Source organism: Megalobrama amblycephala, linkage group LG17, assembly GCF_018812025.1.
Source record: "Megalobrama amblycephala isolate DHTTF-2021 linkage group LG17, ASM1881202v1, whole genome shotgun sequence".
Lineage (NCBI taxonomy): Eukaryota > Metazoa > Chordata > Actinopteri > Cypriniformes > Xenocyprididae > Megalobrama > Megalobrama amblycephala.
Window position 1 is genome coordinate 43,405,813 of NC_063060.1, and position 21,512 is coordinate 43,427,324.

General features: G+C 36.1%; 1 protein-coding gene across 5 annotated transcripts; it reads right to left on the minus strand.

Moving 5' to 3' along the window:
* Nucleotides 1-272: 272 nt before the first annotated feature.
* On the minus strand, nt 273-16,714 carry ccdc13 (coiled-coil domain containing 13). Of its 5 annotated transcripts, none has more exons than XM_048162830.1 (16): nt 16,537-16,714; nt 15,945-16,179; nt 15,341-15,489; nt 12,845-12,987; nt 12,689-12,769; nt 12,493-12,606; nt 12,315-12,419; nt 10,577-10,741; nt 10,319-10,495; nt 10,038-10,244; nt 9,889-9,959; nt 6,809-6,949; nt 2,324-2,463; nt 2,078-2,183; nt 1,069-1,140; nt 273-897 (listed from the first exon to the last, which is right to left on the minus strand). In XM_048162830.1, exons 2-16 carry the CDS (start codon nt 16,139-16,141, stop codon nt 747-749), a joined length of 2,019 nt encoding a protein of 672 aa, XP_048018787.1. In that variant the 5' UTR covers nt 16,142-16,179; nt 16,537-16,714; the 3' UTR covers nt 273-746. The 5 variants fall into 5 exon arrangements, with proteins under 5 accessions (XP_048018787.1, XP_048018786.1, XP_048018785.1 ...); XM_048162829.1 differs by having other exon boundaries at nt 9,889-9,962; nt 15,945-16,163; nt 16,537-16,713; XM_048162828.1 differs by having other exon boundaries at nt 9,889-9,962; nt 15,945-16,143; nt 16,537-16,712.
* Between the last annotated feature and the right edge of the window lie 4,798 nt (nt 16,715-21,512).

The window sequence follows — 21,512 nt, forward strand, 5'->3', positions numbered from 1 at the left end:
AGAAACGTCCAGTTTCATTCTCAAAGTTGTAACTTCTTCCTGAGTCTCTCCATCAGTGTCGACTCCGGTTTGAACAATGTAAGGCTGAACACCGTTACTGACAATCCTCATTTTGGCTGCGTGAGATTCTCCAGCTTTGTTGTTGTTGAGCTGTTAAAGCTCCGCCCTCTTCTGGAAAGGGGGCGGGAGCAGCAGCTCATTTGCATTTAAAGGGACACACACAAAAACGGCGTGTTTTTGCTCACACCCAAATAGGGGCAAATTTGACAAGCTATAATAAATGATCTGTGGGGTATTTTGAGCTGAAACTTCACAGACACATTCTGGAGACACCAGAGACTTATATTACATCTTGTAAAAGGGACATTATAGGTTCCCTTTAATATATATAACCATATAGACTAGATATGTTGTTATAATTTCATACCGTTTTATATAGTATCTGCCACTGTATGCACATACAGTATAAATAGCATCTAACTACTATTTACAGGTTCTCATTATTATTCTATTCTATTCATAACTTTTCCTCCAACAGAAAGTGTTTCTGAAACATGAAACATCTCTCAATTATCTCCTGTGACCTCACAATGCTGGTTGGATTGATGTAGTTTAGAAAGTAGGGTGCCATGAAACAAGTAATGTAGTATGTGTGTTTGGTCAACAGCAGACTTGGCAACATATAAACTGAGCGTCCCCTTGATGGCAGTTTTGTCCTCTGTTTGCTATCAAAGAGCCAGTCCCAACTAAGTCTCAGTCTTTCTGTGGGCCTGCTGGAAGCTCTGTGCTGCTTGGGCCATCATGTCCTTGTAGAATTGCAAGTCTTCTTTCTTTTCCTTCAAGGTGTTCCTCAGAGTGGTTCTCAAGTTTTCATTTTCTTCTAGTTGCAGTGCCAACCTGCATGGACAAGATACCAGTGCATTCATTTACAGTTCTGGAACAATCAGTTTGCATCACTATTACAACTCTTCATGTGGAACATGATACCCAAATAGTGTTGCTAGTTTAGGAAAAATGTGCTATTATGTTCTAAGCCAGTGTTTCCCAACCCTGTTGCTGGAGGCTCACCAGCAGCACACATTTTGGACGTCTCCTTCATCTGACCCATCCATTTCAGGCCTTGGAGTCTCTACTAACAAGCTGATGAGTTGAATCAGGAGTGTTTGATTAGAAGAGTTGAAGAGACTGCAGCTCATTCAGCTCAGCGCAGCATATTTTACTGTAAATATCTCTCACAATCAGGGCAAAATGTGTCAACAAATTGAGCATTTCTGTGTTCCAGGTACTGTGACAGTTCCGAGAGAGATCTTTTAGTACTAAAATGAGGTTGTGTGTGAATATTAATGTTAATTTCATCAGATTTGTTTTGAAATTTAGTCTTAGTCCTGTGTCAAATGCACTTTTTATCATATTTAGTCGATGAACATTCATAGTTTACATGTTAACGAAATTAACATGAGCTGCATGATTCTTAATAAATTGAGAATCACGAATCTCCCATGATTCATAACAGATAACTATAAAAAAATAACATGTAATTTACTAGAGGTTCTGACAAAATGTTAATTGCTGTAGTCTATTTAAAATGTTTAATCTGAATTAATTTTTTGTATTAAAAAAATCGGATTGAGTGAATGATTCAATGACTCACTCATAAAGACTTCACTTGTTTCAGTACTGGTAACAAGATATAATCAGTGTATAATCATAATCAGTGTTTTTGAACAAATCTCTTGAATAAATGGTTCAATGACAAATACATTTTTAAGCCACTTGTCGCCACCTACTGGTGTAACGATGTAATTGATACAATCATTATCTGAAGCACCAGGTTACTTTCAAAAGGTGATTTGCGCTACCGTAGACATCAGTGTTTATATCTTAACTATAAACTTTTATCCAGTACTTTTGTGATAATATGAATATTTATAACAGATTTGAATGTTCACTTTGATTTTGTCATAGACACAGGCGAGAGATGAGATCGATTGGGTGATCACGATCTTTTAACGAATAATCGTGCAGCTCTAATTAACAATAGAGAATATTTTAACATTCATGAACAAAAAAGACGTACTGTGCTTTGAGTTCACTGAGTTGGGCATCACGGCTGACCGCAGAGAGGCTTCTGGGAGACGAGCCCTCCTGTTTCTCAGGGAGACTCAGAGTGCTGCCCGTGCTTCCTACATCAATACAAGAAAATACAATGGATTTCAGTCTGAGATGGCTAGTTAATCAGATATGCTAACTGGTTTTAGTGACACTCCTAAACCATGAAAAACATGATTAGGCTAGTTTCAGTCTATATGAGGCCATACAGAACCTGTTCTGCTCCGATGCATTGCTTCTTTCCTTGAGTCCAGTTTGGCTTTCTCCAGCTGCTGCTCCAGTGAGACTGAACGCTGCCGTTCTTGTCTGATTTTCTGCTCTGCTTCTACACACTGGCGCTTGGCCTCTTCTTCCCTGTAGACCAAATTAAGACCATTAAAAGATATAAAGTGTAGCCGTCCATTACAGCAATTACATGTGTAATTCTGTTTAACTAGCATCAACAAACAAAATTACAAAAATAATGACTTTTTGAACAGTCGTGCCATGGTGAAGTTAGAGAAGCATACCATACTATTTTTAGTATGTGCTCTAAATTTATGATTCCAACATAATGACATAATAACATGAAATATGCCTTTATTTAGATGAATTATCTCGTAAAGTCGTTACGCTGGTTACCTGTTAGTTTTCCTAATGATTTTAAAAATCTTAAAAATCTACATAAACACTTTCACCAGATGACTTAAATAGCTCTATTTGTAAAGAATGATTCATTCTAGAATGATTTCGTAGGGAAGTGAATCTGCATAGACAATAATAAACAAATTAAAGAATAGGTAAATACAACAGAACAAAGATACAAATGAAATAAACAGCGCTTTATGTTTTTCTGGTAAGTCTAACAGTATTCAGGTACAGAAATTGAATAATCAAATGTAAAATAACAACGCATAGTCTTCACTGTATAAATGAACAGATAAGTTACTCTCTAAAAAAGTAATTAATTACAAGCTACTAATTAGCCATGTGTATTGAAACATACTGAAGCAAAATTTCCCCAGGGGGACAATAACAGTCAATACAATAATTACATCTTCAACAGTGTAATTAGATTACTGTACTAATTACTCTCTCAAAAAAGTATGTCATTACTTATCACTAATTACTTTCTAAATCCCATATCAACCTCAACCAGATAAACGATACAAGGATAGACACGAAACTGCGCTTTTAATTCTTTCAAATAAATATAAAGTAGCATAAATTATTCTTGAACTGACTAAAGTAGGCTATTTAAAGGGAGGTTACACTAAAAACATACATTTTAACATTAGACGTAACATGTTGACGTTAAACCCACTATTGTTTTATATAGAATTGTTCTGTAGTCTTTACAGTATACAGTATTAATGCAATTATATCAGAAGTAACTATAATTAAATTACAGGGAAAACGAAGAGTAATCCCTTATTTTACTTTTTCAAAGGAAAATAATGAAATTATAGTAACAGTTTACATCCAACATTGCAAATTAAATATAAATAATCTTTGTTAAAGCTACAAAAGTGATTTTCTCTTTGATGATTAACATTAGTCACACAGTCAGCAGCAGGTTTATTAGGCTGCTGTCACTTTAAGACCGAATGCACGGATCTAGTATACTGACACACATGCACTTTCTTTCTCAACTGTTTACATTCACTTAAGACATAACTGACAGTGTCTACGAGGATGGGTATTTTGACATAATTGTGTGTATGTGTCTGTTCAAGCACAAAAAGATTTGAGAACTGAATTTGGTGTTCATGTGCTGTCTGAGATGCAGATCTGTGTGTGTGCATAGAAAACAGCGTGTGAGTTCTGAATTCACTTCTCTTTCGCTTCTTGTGCTTGAATGCTTTAAACTCACTTGAATGTTTGCAAATGAAAAACTTTCACTCTATGATAGTTAAACTTTGCAATTAAAGGTACAATTTGTAAGATATTCACAGTAAAATATCCAAAAACCACTAGGCTAGTGTTATATATTTTGTCCAGCTGATTACTAACAATATCTCTAATGTTTTCAACTACTTGTAAATCATGAGAAAATTCCCATTCTAAACAGTGACACGGGGCAGTGCAGTCGCCTGTCAATGACGTCAGTTACCCTTTGTTACCGCCTTTACTGACGTAGAAACCACATGACAACAGTGTCGTGGACAAATGCGGAAGTAGTGTCTAGCGTCCAGCAAACCACTAGCTTGCTTCAAGCAGTTCCTTATTTACTTCTTGCACGTTTTATGGTGGATTGTGTTACTTATTTATGGAACATAATTACTGTTTACCATCTGCCGCTGGTTCTGTCGACAAGGACAGCTCCCGTAAACGTAAGCGTACGGGCCAACCAAACGACCCAAGAAGAGTTTGGGACAAGAGGGGAGAAAGAGCGAGGATCAATATCGGTGTTGCATTTTCTAGATGGAGAGAGCTTCGCGACAAACTTCACCTAGAAAGAGATGTCGATCTCGCTTGTGTTTTACTCGACAGGTGAGTTGTTTTGATTCGTATCTTTACAGAAAACGCATGCCATTATAACGATCAACACGATTAGTATTATGAGGCATACACGGCAAACGCGGGGCATCGCGTCTTTAGACCCGTGCGAGGACGCGTCTGATCGCATCTTTGCATTGACTTTGTATGTGATCTACTCGCGCAAATGGTTGAACTCGCATTTGCTATGTATGCCCAATTATTGTGTTTGAATGTACACGAGTGTATATATTTGTTGAACAAGTGGTAATCGTTTTCATATCATCTGACTAAACAGTAATCAATTAATTTGATAATTTACTGTCAAACTATATTTGCTGTATTGTATTGCAATATAGCATGACGCAATATGTAATGGTGGCATGTGAAAATTGTCTTTTTCAGACACTTACGAAATCCAGTATTGGATAGATTTTGTTAGTTACTGTAGCAGCTACAGTGTAGTTATTATAATTTTACATCATAACCTCACAATAAAAATTGTGCTGTCAATACATATGATACATATGGTAAAGCGGAAGCAGCGCCGGCGACTGTGACATAATAAAAGTCCAGCTCCTGGTTCAGCTCCCGCAACACTCGGTCCTGCTCTGCTTCATACTACAGTAATGTTAATAATCGCATCCATTAACATGTCATCTTCCTAAGTCCTATTGCACTGTCTGTTGAGGTGGAGACCACATCTCCCAAGATTCCACACTCAAACTTGCTGTCATCAAGCTACGCCTTTGTTTTGAATAGGCCTCTAGCGACCTCTAGCGGACAAAATTATTACATACTGCACCTTTAATCCGTGCATCACATGTGTTCCGAACCATGGGCCTGGTCCGTACGGATCACAGATCAACTACGATCTGCAAAGAGCCTACTTCTTTTTATTTATATGCTATTTTTCTAATAAAATAAACAACTCTGTTGTTCTTTAAAATTATCATTCAAAAAATAAATAAAAAAGCACATCAGATACACAAATTCATATCATACACTCCAGTTTTCTATTGATATAGATTTCTAAATCTTTCCAAAATTTTCTTTAGTAGATACAGTAAGAAAACAGATGCAAAATAGTTTCTTTTTCCCGTCCACAAAATTCAGTTATGTGAAATATTGAGTTTCCAAAACTTAACAGGGTAAAGTCTATAAAGTATTTTGTAAGACACTTCCTTAATTTTGTTATTGATCAAAAAATTTTATTTTGCAGTTTCCGTGCTTTGTCCCAAGAGATATTACCAAATAAAGAAGACCAAAGAAATCTTGCTGTAGGAAAAGACACAGAACAGAGAGAATTTCTTATAATCTTATTTCTACATTGATGTTTCAAAACATCAACATTATCAATGTAAATATTTCCACAAGGATTATCCATGTTGATTTCCACTGAACTAGTGATCTTTAAAAGTAACGTCACACTCTTTGGAATCGCGTCAAGAACAATAGCAAAGTCTCTTGGTTTAATTGGTAACTGGAATTTTTCAAGAAATTCAGTATATGACAATAAATATCCATTGGAATTAACCAATTGCCTTACTAGAATAATCCCTTCATTGAATAAAGTATGATAGAAATAATTGAAATAATTGTGCGGTGAGAAATTGTGCTTGTACCACTTTCCATGTTAGCAGGGCTTGTCTGTAAAAACTGGCCAATTTAATTTTGTCAACAGAAAAATATTGAATGCTTTATAAAAATCAATAAATAAAATAAAACTACCATCAATAATCTAGTCTAATATTGTTCCTGATTGGACAGACTCGATTAATTTTGTCTAAAACTTGCTTCATTCTTCCAGCAAAAATCATTGCAAACAACTTACGGTCATTATTGAGCAAACTAATGGACCTCCAATTTTGTCCTTATTAGGTTTGGGAATCAATGTTATGACCCTGTGTTTTAATGAAGTGGGCAATTCACCTTTTTGTATTGCTTCTACAAATACTAATAATAGAAAGGGTGAAAGATCTTAGAAAAGGTCTTATTAAAATTCTCCTGTCATTGCCTGGAGATTGATTGTTTTGATTGAAGATAATGCCATTTTTATCACACACACTCTGAAAGTTCAGGTCTGTTTTTCTGGTATCACTCTCAAAGCTATTAAAAAAGAATCAACGTTGGAAGTAACCAATCTTTTATATTTTGCTTACAATTTTCCTTGGTTAACAGTTGCCAAATGAAGATGTTTTGTAGAAAGTTATAATTTGAATTTCTATAAATTGTGTCCTACCTAGTTTGCTGTATTTTGCTCAGCTCCAGCAGTCTGTCTCTCTCCACACTCGCAGCTTGATAAAGAGCCTTATACTCCGCACACTGGGCCTGGAGCGACGGGATTTTAACAGCACACTCTGGACAGGCCGCTTGAGCATCTCTGAAATAATATACAGTACAATGCTTTCACTCATGTTAGACAGCAGGAGATACTGTAGACTGCGGGAAGTGTGTGTGTGAAATTCAGTGCAGGACAGGACTTAAAAATAGACCTCCATTGTAAGTGTACTACTGTAAATGTATGTAAAATGTGTTTGGGGTGGTCTCTCACTGTCCCAAATCAAAAGATCACACCGTCTCTATGTCTCAAGTCCTTCCTCGAATGCAAGTCAGTGGGACTTTTTATAGATTACACATTTAGTAAAGTAATAGCATATCTCTCCTCATCAAGGTCAGGTTCATAATACAGGGCCCTAATAAATAACTAAAATGGATAGACTAATATAAATGAAATGACAAGAAAGAAAATCACAGTTTATTTATTGTTGTGGACTATTGGCCAGATTTACTAAACAGGGCAAATGAGCGTGAGACTGCAATCCCATAAAAGCTCTGTCAGGAGTGTACAATTCTGCAGCTGATCTACTGAAAACGAGCAAATGAAAGAACACAGACGCAGCAGCAGCTCATTTCTATAAAGACCAACACAATCTCGAGCAGCGTGAATAAGCACAGAGCCGATGATAATCAGGTGCAGGTGATCTACTAACAACACAGACGCAGCAAATTAAAAATAGCGTGGCTTGGCAAACGATGTGTTTAGATAACTTCTTCCTCTGGCCTTCCAAATAAATGAACACGTGTGAGAATATTCTCTGTCCTCTCTCACGCTCTCTGATCTGTGCGCTTCCTCCTCCTACAGCTGCTGTCGCAGCATGTCAAGAGCTAAATGGGTGAAGACATGCTTTTTGAGGCATTAAAAAAAGCGAAAATACCATTTATCTCCCATAAATTTTCGTCTGAAAGGGATGTTTAGTAAATCCTGACAGTAGTTTTTTAACGCCAAATAAGGGTTTGTGCTGAAACAAGCTGTCACTGTTTTCAACTAAAAACAGAAACGTTTTTATGCGTTTTGGCTGTTCATTTACATGACAATGGCATTTTGCTGGTATGAAAACGCAAACTTTTGAAAACGAGTTTCAAAATGCACGTTTTTGAAAACGATACCATTATCATCTCTGTGTAAACTACAATAACGTGAATTTGTGAAAACGGTGACGTTACATATTCAGTCGCCAAGTGACATCGCCATCTACTGGCCTGTCATGCATAATACAGCGATTTTAGTCGTTTTTGTGGATCCGTGTGAAAGTGGATCGTTTAGACAACCTTGTTGTCTGTATGCAGACAATTTTTTGTCATCAACATGCATTTTCGTCATATTTTCTTGGTTATACAGATATTAAAGGGTTAGTTCACCCAAAAATGAAAATTATGTCATTAATGACTCACCCTCATGTCGTTCCAAACCCGTAAGACCTCCGTTCATCTTTGGAACACAGTTTAAGATATTTTAGATTTAGTCCGAGAGCTTTCTGTCCCTCCATTGAAAGTGTATGTACGGTAGACTGTCCATGTCCAGAAAGGTAATAAAAACATAATCAAAGTAGTCCATGTGACATCAGTGGGTCAGTTAGAATTTGTTGAAGCATCAAAAATACATTTTGGTCCAAAAATAACAAAAACTACGACTTTATTCAGCATTGTCTTCTCTTCCGGGTCTGTTGTCCATCCGGGTTCACGACTCCGCAGTGACGCTGCTGATGTAAGACGCTGCTGACGTGTTATCCGGTGCGCCCGAGCTTCGTTTACAGTCTGAGGGAGACGCACGCTGTATTCAAGCTATTCTACATTGTTTGTATTTTGGTATTGCTATATTTTTTAAAATGGTGCGTAAGTGTGCATGTCGCGGATGTCCTAATCGCCAAAAACAACAATGGCGACGTAAAAGTGCATTACCAACGCCGACAGATGAAAGGATTCAATGGAATCAATTCAATGGAAAGGAATGTTCTTTTGAATGTTCTCTGAACGTTCTGAAACATGTAGTAACATTTAAAAAATGTTAGAGGAACATCCAACTAAAACATTTCAGAAATTAAAGTTTCAAGAACGATGTACAAATAAAGTTTTTGTGCTAACATTTTGAAAACATTAAAGTCCCCACAAAATCAAAATGGAAGTTTTTTGTCTCTTAGTATGAATATGTTAACCTTACTGTTATCTATGAGCTAGTGTGCTCCAAAACAATGACAAAATTCACATTTAGAAGATATAAGTGTTCAAAACTTACAGCCTCTCACTTCCGCCAATATGAATCAATGATTTTGATGACATCACTCTGCACTTCAGCTTCTCATCAGATTTTGTGTCCAATCAAATGCTCTCTAGAATCTAAAGCGTCCCGCCCCCTACATTATAAATAGACACTGAAGCTGTGGCTGAAATCGGTCACTTGTTCACACATTTACTATTTTTCTACATGGTGAATGGCACATAGTGCACTATATAGGGAATAGGGAACGATTCAGACAGTGTAAATATGCTTTCCATTGAGGCGAATCAAGTCTGGTTTCACATTAGCATCATGCAAACCGCCGCAGCGCACACAGTCTGCTCCGGTCCAGAGACACGAGAGCACAGAGCGGATCATATGATCGAGTCGGCGCAGACCAGATCGGACCCATTTGAATTCTGCACAGAATGCTGTACTTTAAAGTGATATTGAGGAGATTTAAAGGAGAAACTATTAGAGATTAGGAGGATACTGTGACTCTGGCCGAGCTGTGATATAAATGAAATGCTATTGGCTATTTTAAAAAAAGGGGAGGAGCTGTTCGATATGTCCCGCCCTGTCTTCCTGTTTCGGTGGAAATTACATCAACACATTGAATAATGCTGTGCATTTCAAGGCACTTCAGTTAAACATTCTATTAACATTACTGGAAAAACATTTGTTCATAACTTTGAGAGAATCTTACCAAATGTTAGCAAAAGTTCAGAGTTCGCAGGGAAATCTGGCCCTAAGAATGTCAGTACCTGGCAGAGTTGCTGTTCTCTTGTCGTGATGGCAAAGGCCTGGTGTTAAGTTGGCTTTTACACTCCGACTGCTTCTGCATCAGACACACAAAACGTGCGTAAGCATGAGAAAGAAAAAGCTGATGATGATCTGATCAGATGTGTCATACCATGAGGGCGAGCTGCTGGATCTCCTGCTCCAGCTCTTTGACCTTGTTTTCCTTCTCTGACACCATGAGTTTGAGCTGCTGGATGAGGGAGGCGTGTTGCTGGGCCTCGTTGTGCAGCTGCCTCTCCAGGCCCTGCTGAGCCTCCTCACGCTGGGACCCTTTCTGGCTGAGATGACCGAACATGGCCTGCCACTTCGACTGTTGCTTCTGTCGGAAGAGGGAGTCAGAGTTAGCCCTGCCTAAAATACTCAATTTTATATTCTGTATTGGGTATCAATTACCAATAAGGCGTCGACCAGCTCATCATCATGTTTGCCCTTATCCAGCAGAGTGCTGATCTGGCTCTTCAGGGCTTTGATTTCTGTGCTCAACACTTTGTTCCTGGCTTTGGATCCCTCCAGTTTCTTCTTTAAGTCTGAGTTCTCTTCAAGCAGAACTTCATAATCCATAGTGAGCTTCTGAAAAGACACAAAATGTGGATAATGTGGAAAGTTATGACATAATCAGACCCATAAAGATGTTTAATCAATGTGCACAACCTCCAGTGCCTCCTTCCTCTCCCTCTCTATGTGACGGATGTGGCTGAGGTTTCTGTCTTGTGTCTTCGGTAAGCCTCCCATTCTCGTGATCTCCTCTTCGAGGCCTTGGTCACATAGCTGCTTCCTGTGAGATGATTGGCTGAGCTGTTGTTCCAGGTCTCGCACCTTCAGCGTATAAAATGTTTACAGAGGACCTATTAAGATTTATTGTGTAATGTTGCTGCTGCCATGTTTTCTAATTATATCTCAAAAGTGTACATGCTACCAGGGACTAGAATTAAAGGTGCGCTATGTAATATTTTCTGTCCGCTAGAGGTCGCCTATTCAAAACAAAGGCGTAGCTTGATGACGCCAAGTTTGAACGCGGAATCTTGGGACATGTGGTCTCCATCTCAACGGCTAGTGCAAAAGAATAGGGATAGGACTCGGGAAGAAATCATGTTCATGGATGAGATTATTAACATTACTGTAGTATGAAGCAGAGCAGGAGCGAGTGTTGTGGAGCTGAACGAGGAGCTGGAGCGATTGATCAACACACGCCTCACGAGCAGCGGGACTTTTATTATGACACAGTCGCTGGCGCCGCTTCTGCTTTTCCGGTCATGAGTATGAGGTAACAGCTCTGTTTATCATATTAGATACATTTGAGAGTGTTGAAAATGATGTTATAACGTTACTCTGTGCGTTCGCTCGGCGGCTGCTGTGAGACACTGTTACACACTGCAGTAAGATAGATCGATTTTACAATATCATATTAAATGCTGGATGATTGTGTTGATAAATGGCATGCAATTAATTTTAAAACATATTGTATGATGGAGTTTCTGTATTACTGTTACTAAAAATAAAGCTGCATCTGATTATGCTATATTAGCTACTTCACAAAACAGTGTTTTTCTCTGAGGCATGGTAAAGCATGGTACTCGCAAAAAAAAAAAAAAAATCAAGAAAATTAGATTTAAACAATAAGACTAAACGTGTTGAGCTATATAACAATTAGTTTTCTGTCTATAAATATATCAAAACAGTTGTTCTCTTGTCTAATAAAACATGTAAATATTAAAGCTTCTTTGGTGTTTCCATGGTTTCTACAAAATAAAACCGGAAACCGAGGGTAACGCGGGTATGACGCAGTTGACAGGCGACTCCTCACACGTCCCGCAGCCTTGGTTAAAATTGCAATTTTCTCACGATTTACAAATAGTTGCAAACATTTGGGATATTGTAAGTACTCAAGTGAACAAAATATATAACACTGGCCTAGTGGTTTTTGGATATTTTACTGCAAAATTCTTATATATTGCACCTTTAACACTCGTCACGCACCAAATGCGGTGTCACTCGCCAGTTGGCCGGTAACATTTTTATGAATTCTAGTAGACAAATTCACATAAAATTATGTCAAAAAATAGCGAGTATCCTAGTAAAGGTAGTCTGTTATGTCTTAAGTGAACATAAACAGTTGAGAAAGTAAACGCATGTGTACAGTATCAGTATATTAGATCCGTGCATTCGCTCTTAAAGTGACAGCAGCCTAATATTCCTGCTGCTGTTTGTGTTTTTAATGTTAATCAAACAACAAACAACAAAAAAAAAATCACTCTCTGCTCTTGACTGAATAACTTTTGTAACTTTAATAAGGTTTAATTAATAAGGATGTTTAATTTATACAGTGAAGACTATGCAAAAACCCTGTCGATCAATTAAAAGTCGTCAGTCTGAGAGCATGTTGACTCACTCTGTTCTGAAGGCCGAGGATCTGCTGAGAACGGCCTCTCCAGCCTCCCGGGGTACACAGTATCTGCTGAATATTGACGTCCTCACCCACCTCACAGCTCAACACCTGACAAAACACCTGGACTAGATCATGTTGTTCACTCTAAATAACTCAAGCACAAACCTCGTTGAGCACAAACCTTGTGAGCTATTTTTAACTCTTGTTTAAAGGTCTGGATCTGGTTGCGGTATTCAGTCATTTTGAGCTGGGCTGCAGATAGTTTCTCCTGCAGTGATTTCACTACTGGGCTGTTCTGCACAAAAACACATTGAAAGTCATTTGAAAACAGTTACCATTTTCTAATCATGCACCGAATGAATGATGACACAAATTACCTCAAGACAGTCGTTCCCAGTTCTTGAAGTCTGCTTTTTGTTTGTCATCTTTGCAGGATTAAGTAACAGTGTGGCCTGAAGCTAATAAGAAGATATTGAGGAAATGCCACATTGACCAAAACAGCTTTCAAGTAAACAGTTCTGTTTCTTGTTTACCTCTTTCTCCAGTTCTTTGACCCGATTGTTTGCTTGTTTAGTTTTGGTCTTCTCTCGCTCCATTTCAGCAGCTAATTCTCGATTCTTTTTTGACAGTTCCACGATCTTGGTTGCAGCTGCATCTCCTGCCAAACCAGCAGTACCTTGAGGGAAAAAAGGATCGTCATAGTCATTATATTCTAGACAGATACTCAGTGGACCCATAAAACTATTTGGGCACTTAATGCATGAAAAACATGATATGACAAGCAACATTTCACAAAATACATTTTGTTATATATATAATTCTTCAAAAATTGTGGATCAGTAAGATTTCTATTTTTTGCTTTTGAGAAATAATACTTTTATTCATCAAGGATCAGGATAATTATCATTAACTAAAACTAAAACTATTTAAATACTTGCGCTAAAATTAGAAGTTCCCTTGGCTAAAATAAGTTGAAATACTAAAATTATTAATTGAAAATAAATAAAAATTAATTAAACTAAAATTAACTTGAAAACTAAAAATATAAAAATAAAAGTCAATTCAAATATTAATAAAACTATAATAAAAACTAAAAAACTGTCAATAATGCATTAAATTGATTAAAAGTGATGTTAAATACATTTGAACTGAAATAAAAATAAATTAAACTAGAATTAACTTGAAAATTAAAAATATAAAAATAAAAGTCAATTCAAATATTAACAAAACTATAATAAAAACTAAAAAACTGTCAATGCATTAAATTGATTAAAAGTGATGTTAAATACATTTGAACTGAAATAAAAATAAATTAAACTAAAATTAACTTGAAAACTAAAAATATGAAAATAAAAGTCAATTCAAATATTAATAAAACTATAATAAAAACTAAAAAACTGTCAATGCATTAAATTGTGATGTTAAATACATTTGAACTGAAATAAAAATAATTAAACTAGAATTAACTAGAAAATTAAAAATATAAAAATAAAAGTCAATTCAAATATTAATAAAACTATAATAAAAACAAAAAAAATCAATAATTCATTAAATTGATCAAAAGTGACAGTAAAGACATTTCTACTGAAATAAAAATAAATTAAACTAAAATTAACTTGAAAACTAAAAATATAAAAATAAAAGTCAATTCAAATATTAATAAAACTATAATAAAAACTAAAAAACTGTCAATAATGCATCAAATTGATTAAAAGTGATGTTAAATACATTTGAACTGAAATAAAAATAAATTAAACTAGAATTAACTTGAAAATTAAAAATATAAAAATAAAAGTCAATTCAAATATTAACAAAACTATAATAAAAACTAAAAAACTGTCAATGCATTAAATTGATTAAAAGTGATGTTAAATACATTTGAACTGAAATAAAAATAAATTAAACTAAAATTAACTTGAAAACTAAAAATATGAAAATAAAAGTCAATTCAAATATTAATAAAACTATAATAAAAACTAAAAAACTGTCAATGCATTAAATTGTGATGTTAAATACATTTGAACTGAAATAAAAATAATTAAACTAGAATTAACTAGAAAATTAAAAATATAAAAATAAAAGTCAATTCAAATATTAATAAAACTATAATAAAAACAAAAAAAATCAATAATTCATTAAATTGATCAAAAGTGACAGTAAAGACATTTCTACTGAAATAAAAATAAATTAAACTAAAATTAACTTGAAAACTAAAAATATAAAAATAAAAGTCAATTCAAATATTAATAAAACTATAATAAAAACTAAAAAACTGTCAATAATGCATCAAATTGATTAAAAGTGATGTTAAATACATTTGAACTGAAATAAAAATAAATTAAACTAGAATTAACTTGAAAATTAAAAATATAAAAATAAAAGTCAATTCAAATGTTAATAAAACTATAATAAAAACAAAAAACTGTCAATAATGCATTATATTGATCGAAAGTGACAGTAAATGCATTTATAATGTTACAAAAGTTTTTTTTTTTTAATTGCTTTTCTTTTAAACTTTCTATTCATCAAAGAATCTTGAAAAATAAAATGTATGACGGTTTCCAAAAAGATATGAAGCAGCACAACTGTTTTCATCAGAAATGTTTCTTGAGCATCAAATCAGCATATCAGAATGATTTCTGAAGGATCATGTGACACTGAAGATGATGCTGAAAATTCAGCTTTGATCACAGGAATAACTTACAGTTTACAATATATTCACATATAAATTTTAAACTCTAATATTTCACTGTTTTACTGTATTTTTGATCAAATAAATGCAGCCTTGGTGAACAGAAGAGACTTCTTTCAAAAACACAATAAAATGCTAGTAGTAGTAAAAATATACTGACTTCATACAGCTGCTGAAACACCTTAGTCAAGGACACTAGAAAAGCTTTATTTTCATTTGTTTGCAGATGCCACATACAATCCAATACAATGACATTCATATACTTTTAAGTGTGATGTAAGTGTCTTAATATCCACTGTATATACATCAACCTCACAAACAATAATGCAGCGTTTACCTGCCAAAGCCAGCCTGTCCTCCTCTCTCTTCTTCTTCAGGTGTTTTATCTCAAAGTCTTTCTCGCTCAGCAGTTTGTGGAGTCGGCCGTTCTCGTCTCTCAGCTCCCTCAGACGATCATGCAACTGTTCGTTTTCATTCTGGATCACTCTGAATTAAAGTACAGTTAATATTTTTATAATACATGATAAATATGTGGAGGAAGTGTGAAACGACCCAGACCGGATTTGAAGTTGTCTGCACAGGTACACTACACCACCTCTCCATGTGGATAGCATTTGCAGAGCAGTGCAAGACGAGCATTTGTGGTTAAAAAGTATATACGTTTTTATTTTTTTTAGAAAATGATCAATGGTTTCTCTAGATAAGACTCTTATTCCTCATCTGGGATCATGTAGAGCTCTTTGAAGCTGACCTGAAACTGACATTTGGACCTTCAACCCTTTGGTAACTAGTCCAGTCTATTGTAAGTCACACTGTCTGCTAAATTACCAATGAATGGTTAAATTAGGTTTGCATGATGAACTGTGGTGTTGACCTGAAAGGATCTAGTTCTGGTATTGACCATAGTAATTATATTTGTGACAGCAGCACTGTGAACTCACCTCGCGTTGAACAGATCCATCACGTCCCCGTCCTCTTCCATGAGATTGATATTGTCCAGGCTGCTGAGAGGAGAAGTCTTCTCTGTATCCGTCTGTTTCATCTCCAGTCTCCTCCGGATGCGCTGCACCTGTTGCTCCTGAAGAGTCTGAAACTGAAGCCTCAGGTGCTCCTTTATCTCCTCACTGTCTCCATCCATCACTGAGACATCAGAGATGACACTAACAGCATGAAAGCCTGTGTATGAACATTATAGATGATTAAATGATGATACAGATGAGACAAACACATCTGGAGTGGTTTTTAAAGCACTGAATGTCTATCAAAATGGCTTTTCCTCATCTATTTTCATTCAATGTATATTTGTATTGATGTTTATGTCGTTCTTTACTCTGTGTTTGTTTAAAGCACTGTGAGTTCAGCGGTATTGTGCTAGTTGATAAATAAAATGCAATTATTTTTATCACTAATACTACTATCAGCTTCCATGCATCATAATATTAGAGCAAGATAAATGTCGATTATTTGGGACAAATTAACGTTTGCTCTTCATCATACAAACTCTTATACTCAAGCAGTCAGTTTAAGACTTACCAGACGAATTTAGTACGATTTCCGTCAACCTATTTGGGAATTTATATGGTTTTAAGTCATTTTATAAAAATACAAAGATATTAACAAAGATGCTGAGGTATTCGCGAGGTGTTTTCCGTCCATTTGTATACGCGACCGTCTCCGTGGAAACGCGTCGCCAGGAAGCGCGTGCAGAGACGCGTTTGAGAGTCACGGGACATCTGAGGCTGTTTCTCAAGACCGGATTTTTCAGAGTAATAACTGGACAGAAGAACACGAGGATGCAAAGTCTATCTCTGCCCATTCCTGCACATGTTTAAGTAGCGGGACAGCAGCACCACCCAGTGCACGAGAAATAACACATATTATTGCATCACAGATGTCATAACCTCTTAAAACATTTGCTGACATTATTCAGTTATATTTATCTATTTTTTTTACCGTGTGTATTTGTGTAAATGAGTTTGTATGTGTACTTAATGTTATCTATGCTTATATGAAAAGGCCAATAAGCCAAACATTTTTTCCAAACAACATTTTCCGTGATTCATTATGCATAAGGCAAAGACGCAATATCTCTTCTAGTTCTAATGGGAAAATTATTCCTTAAAGGGATAGTTCACCCATAAACACAATCAGAGATATACTATATTTGGGTCATTGACGAATAAGGTTTTTAAAAGTGTAAAAAAAAAAAAAAAAACATAATGGAGATATAATTAATTTTGTTAAGTGTTAAAAATGAGATTATGTGGTTTTTATAATCAATTATCACTGCTTTTGTCGTTTTTTACAAGATGGTCAAAATTTGTCACCAAAAAAGTCATTTGGTTTAACCAAAATTTCGGTTTTACTGAATGACGATATTTTCAAACAATGCTAACAGGCTGATATCTAGCTAGCTAGCAAAAGAACAATCAAACATTTTATATTTAGTACAAGCTTTTAAAATATTACAACATTTTCCATTTTTATAGCGGTTGTACCGAATGACCTGATGTTCTGGGACATTTTTTAAATAGATAAAAAGAGTTAGTCTGCTTTGCTTCACGACCATGTGGTCCTTTGTAGGTGTCTGAATGATGTCATATCCTGTCACATGATACCGACTCCATGACTTGATCTTTTTTTTTTTTACATCAAAATAGACTTTATTCAAATACAAATATTTAAGGCATATTTAACAATCATAAATCAGTGTTTCGTGTTGATACAGCATTTAAAGAAAAACAGAACAAACAGAGAAAAAAAGAAAAAAAAAAAAAAGGAAAAAGGGGGATCTTAATCTAATAACATATACGAGTCCAAATTCTATATTTTTATCATTTATAAACAATCCAGCTTTAATCGAGGTCATATTCAAAGGATGTAACAATATATCTTTAGATTGTATCCAATTTTGAAATGAAAGCCAAAATTCATTTACCAATTCACACTGAAAGAAAATATGCTCTACCGTTTCAATGTCTTTCTCACAAAATCCACATGAATTGTTTTCCCAATTAAATCTCTCATGTAAAAAGGAGTTGGATGGATAGATGTCATTTAAGATTTTGAATGTCACTTCTTTAGCCTTGGGAAGAATTGGGTATTATAAATATCGTTCCATGACTTGATCTAAAATGGTCCCTTTATATTGGTTACGCCGAATGACATCAATGCAATTAATTTTTCCGGACATTATAATCTAAAATAACTAGCTTTCGCCAGACGACCGTACGCATACTGCGCCAAATGAGTAGCGATGTATGGCGCAGGATGTAGGAATAGCGTAAGTAGACAGTTTTATAAATACGGCTGGTCAATAGACTCAAGATCCTCTCATATTTCTCTTTAAAATTTCGTATTTTAGACTTCTAATATGAGACTGGTGTTTTGTTTTGCTCTATCCTCTGTGCTTCAGCGTTTGTCATTGCGTCGGGTCAGAGGTTATGCTGATCACTTTGTTTCAGAAGGTCTTTATTAACCCCCTGGAGCCGTATGGATTATTTTTATGATGGATGGATGCATTTATTTTTGGCTTCAAAACACGCCCCTGTTCACTACCATTATAAATCTTTAGAGAGCCAGGATATTTTTAAATATATCTCTGATTGTGTTCATATACACCTAGGATGGCTTGAGGGTGAGTAAATCATGGGATAATTTTCATTTTTGTGTGAACTATCCCTTTAAGAACTTATCAAATTATGAAGGGGCCATTGTTGATTGTTTGGTGTCTAAACAACATAAAAAAGTTCAGGGGGGAAAAGTGTTGCATAGTTCCCTAGTGTTACAGAGATATTGTAATATGCCAGAAGTGCAAAAAAAGCTGATCCACCAATATAATGCCATTATCAAACCGATATTTAAGAAAAAAAGATTTGTGTTTATATAAGATGTCCTTGATCCATTTGGACACACAAACCGGATCTGAGCAGTTGTGATGCACAATGTGGGAGTCAATCATTTTAGATCAGATTCCAATTGGATATACACTAATAATCGGATTTGGACTGACAGTGTGACGTAAACATATGAACAAAAAACAGAACTAAATGTGACCATTTTTGTTTCTGTCCTCGTTTAAGTTTTCATCAGTGCAAACCATGAACTGTGTTGTTTTTAGCAGCCTTCCACACAGCTTTCCTGAATCTCTTGATGGTGAAAACTTGAGGCCTTAACTCGTTCAGGCACTTGGTGCCCAAATTGTGCACGACATCAATCACATCTGGCAGCTGATTTCTTTTCTTGCAGTAACACTTCCTGACAGATTCATTTCCTTGCGAACGTTATTGTTCTCCACTTCTGGGATGCCGTGAAGTTTCATGTTCCATGTCAGTCAGGAGACTGTTCTCATATCTCTACCCATCTTTCAGTGCAGTCAGTCTTTCCTTACAGGTCCTTGATTTCTTCATGTGTTTCTTCATGGATTCTGCTCTTCATAAGGTTGGCATATTTAGTATATGACATGTGCTCATCCAACTTCAGGTTGTCCATACAGAAATTGAAAAGTGTAGTTTTTTTTAGTTATTGGAGGCATACTTTATGTTAAGGGAAGCAGAGGAAATTCTTCTTTGTTGTCCAGGTTGTGAATCACTCCAGTTTTGTATTTTGTAACTCAAAAGATCTCATCTTGGCCTGTCCCATGTGTTACAGTATGTGTATCTACTCCAGTCTGCTTGTTAAGCGAGAGCCGTGAGGGAACGGCGCAAGGCCAGTGACGCGAGTGATAATGAGCTTCAGCTGCGTGTTGCACCGGTCTCGAGTCTTTCACGGAGGAGCTCCGGAAGCATAACAGGGGGGCGACAACAGTGAAGGACGAGAGAGAACCAGGCCTAGACTTTAATTTATGTTTTGTTATGTTTATGTTTGGACAACTGCCGGCATTTTACTTTCGTTTTGTATTGGTTTATTATGTTGAATGTTCGCCGGTTCCCGCCTCCTTCTTCCCATATCTACAAACTTTACTACAGTATCAAATATGGTTTCCAAGTCCAAACTTCCAGAATACCAAATTTCAACAGCTGTTCATGAGCATAATTTACTTATAGCTTAAGCTTTTAAAAACTCATACACTACAGTCTCTGGGCTCACAGTGTCCCAGACAACCATATTTTAGTGCTCCATTATACTTTTTAGGATATTGCAATTCATGTAAGGGAAGTTCCCTTGTCCTGTGCTTCCATTTCAAAAGAAGTGCACTATATTTGTCTAAAAGATGTGTAGTTTTCCAGTGGGTCTCTGTTAGAATCCTTGGGAAAACACATTGTTCACATTTGAGTTCGATTATAGAGTACCATTCCTGGTTATCAGAGATGTGTAATCCATCTCTGACATTATCCACCATAAACTGTCTATTAAAAGTACCTTTGATACTAGCAATATCATTTCCTGAGATATGATTCAGTTGCTCAGAAACTAGTCCACGTATGATTGTGTTACTCATCTCCTCCATTCCCAACATCACCCATCTTGACCTAACTATGTCAAAACTGCCATTACTGTCCGATTTGTAGAATGGATGGTGCCAGTTTATATGTAGTTTGTTATAAGTATTTCACATTGTATTGTCTCCTGTGCTTTAGTCTTATACTTGTTATCTCTCCAGAGCAGGATTAGTGGCGCTTTTCCACTGTGAAATGATGCGGTGCTAGAATGTTACTTGGGTGCGTTCACACTTGTAGTTCGGTACGTTCATTTGGTCAGGACCAAAGAAGAAAAAAAAAAATTTAGTCTGGTCCGATTAGTGTTCAGATTGGCAATTTTATCACCGAACCAAAAGATACCGAACCTTAAGGCACAGGGACACATTCACAACGCGATTGGTCGGATTTTATGACGTATTGCCTATTTTGAGACGGATCTTACCGAACATCCAAAATGCAGATGCGCTCGTTGTGTGTGCATAGCGGTGCGTAGCCTGCATGTGATGGTATTTTGGCCAGCTGGGAACTCGTGAAGAGCTTATAAAATGTGTAAAGTGGTCAAAACAGTGGCGGGAATCCATCAGTCACACACACAAATGATCTGCGCGTCTGATGCCTGTGATGGGCAAACTCGCGACTATGACAAGAAAAACCGACATGCGTGAGGATTCTGTCCTTTTTAGGGTCTCGTCTTCCTGTTTTAAGTTCGTTTACATGTCTTTGGTCCGTGTTGCGTTCATATATCATTCGAACCGCACCAGATCTTGTTTGGAAGCGGACCGAGACCCATCTTTTCAGCGGTCTCGGTCCGCTTGTTTGGTGCGCACCAGGGTTCGGATGGCAGCGTTCACATATGTTCAAATGAACCGCACTAACAGAGCAATCGCACCAGGGTTCGTTTTAATCAAACCAATGACAAGTGTGAACGCACCCTTAGTAACCGACAGCCAATCAAGTGTCTCATATTCACATGCTTTGGACAATCACTGAAATACTGCACGTTGTATAAACAGTCATTTCAGGGAAAAATGTCAAATAGTGACAGATGTGACAATTTAAATTAAGACGAGACATTTCATTTATACCAAA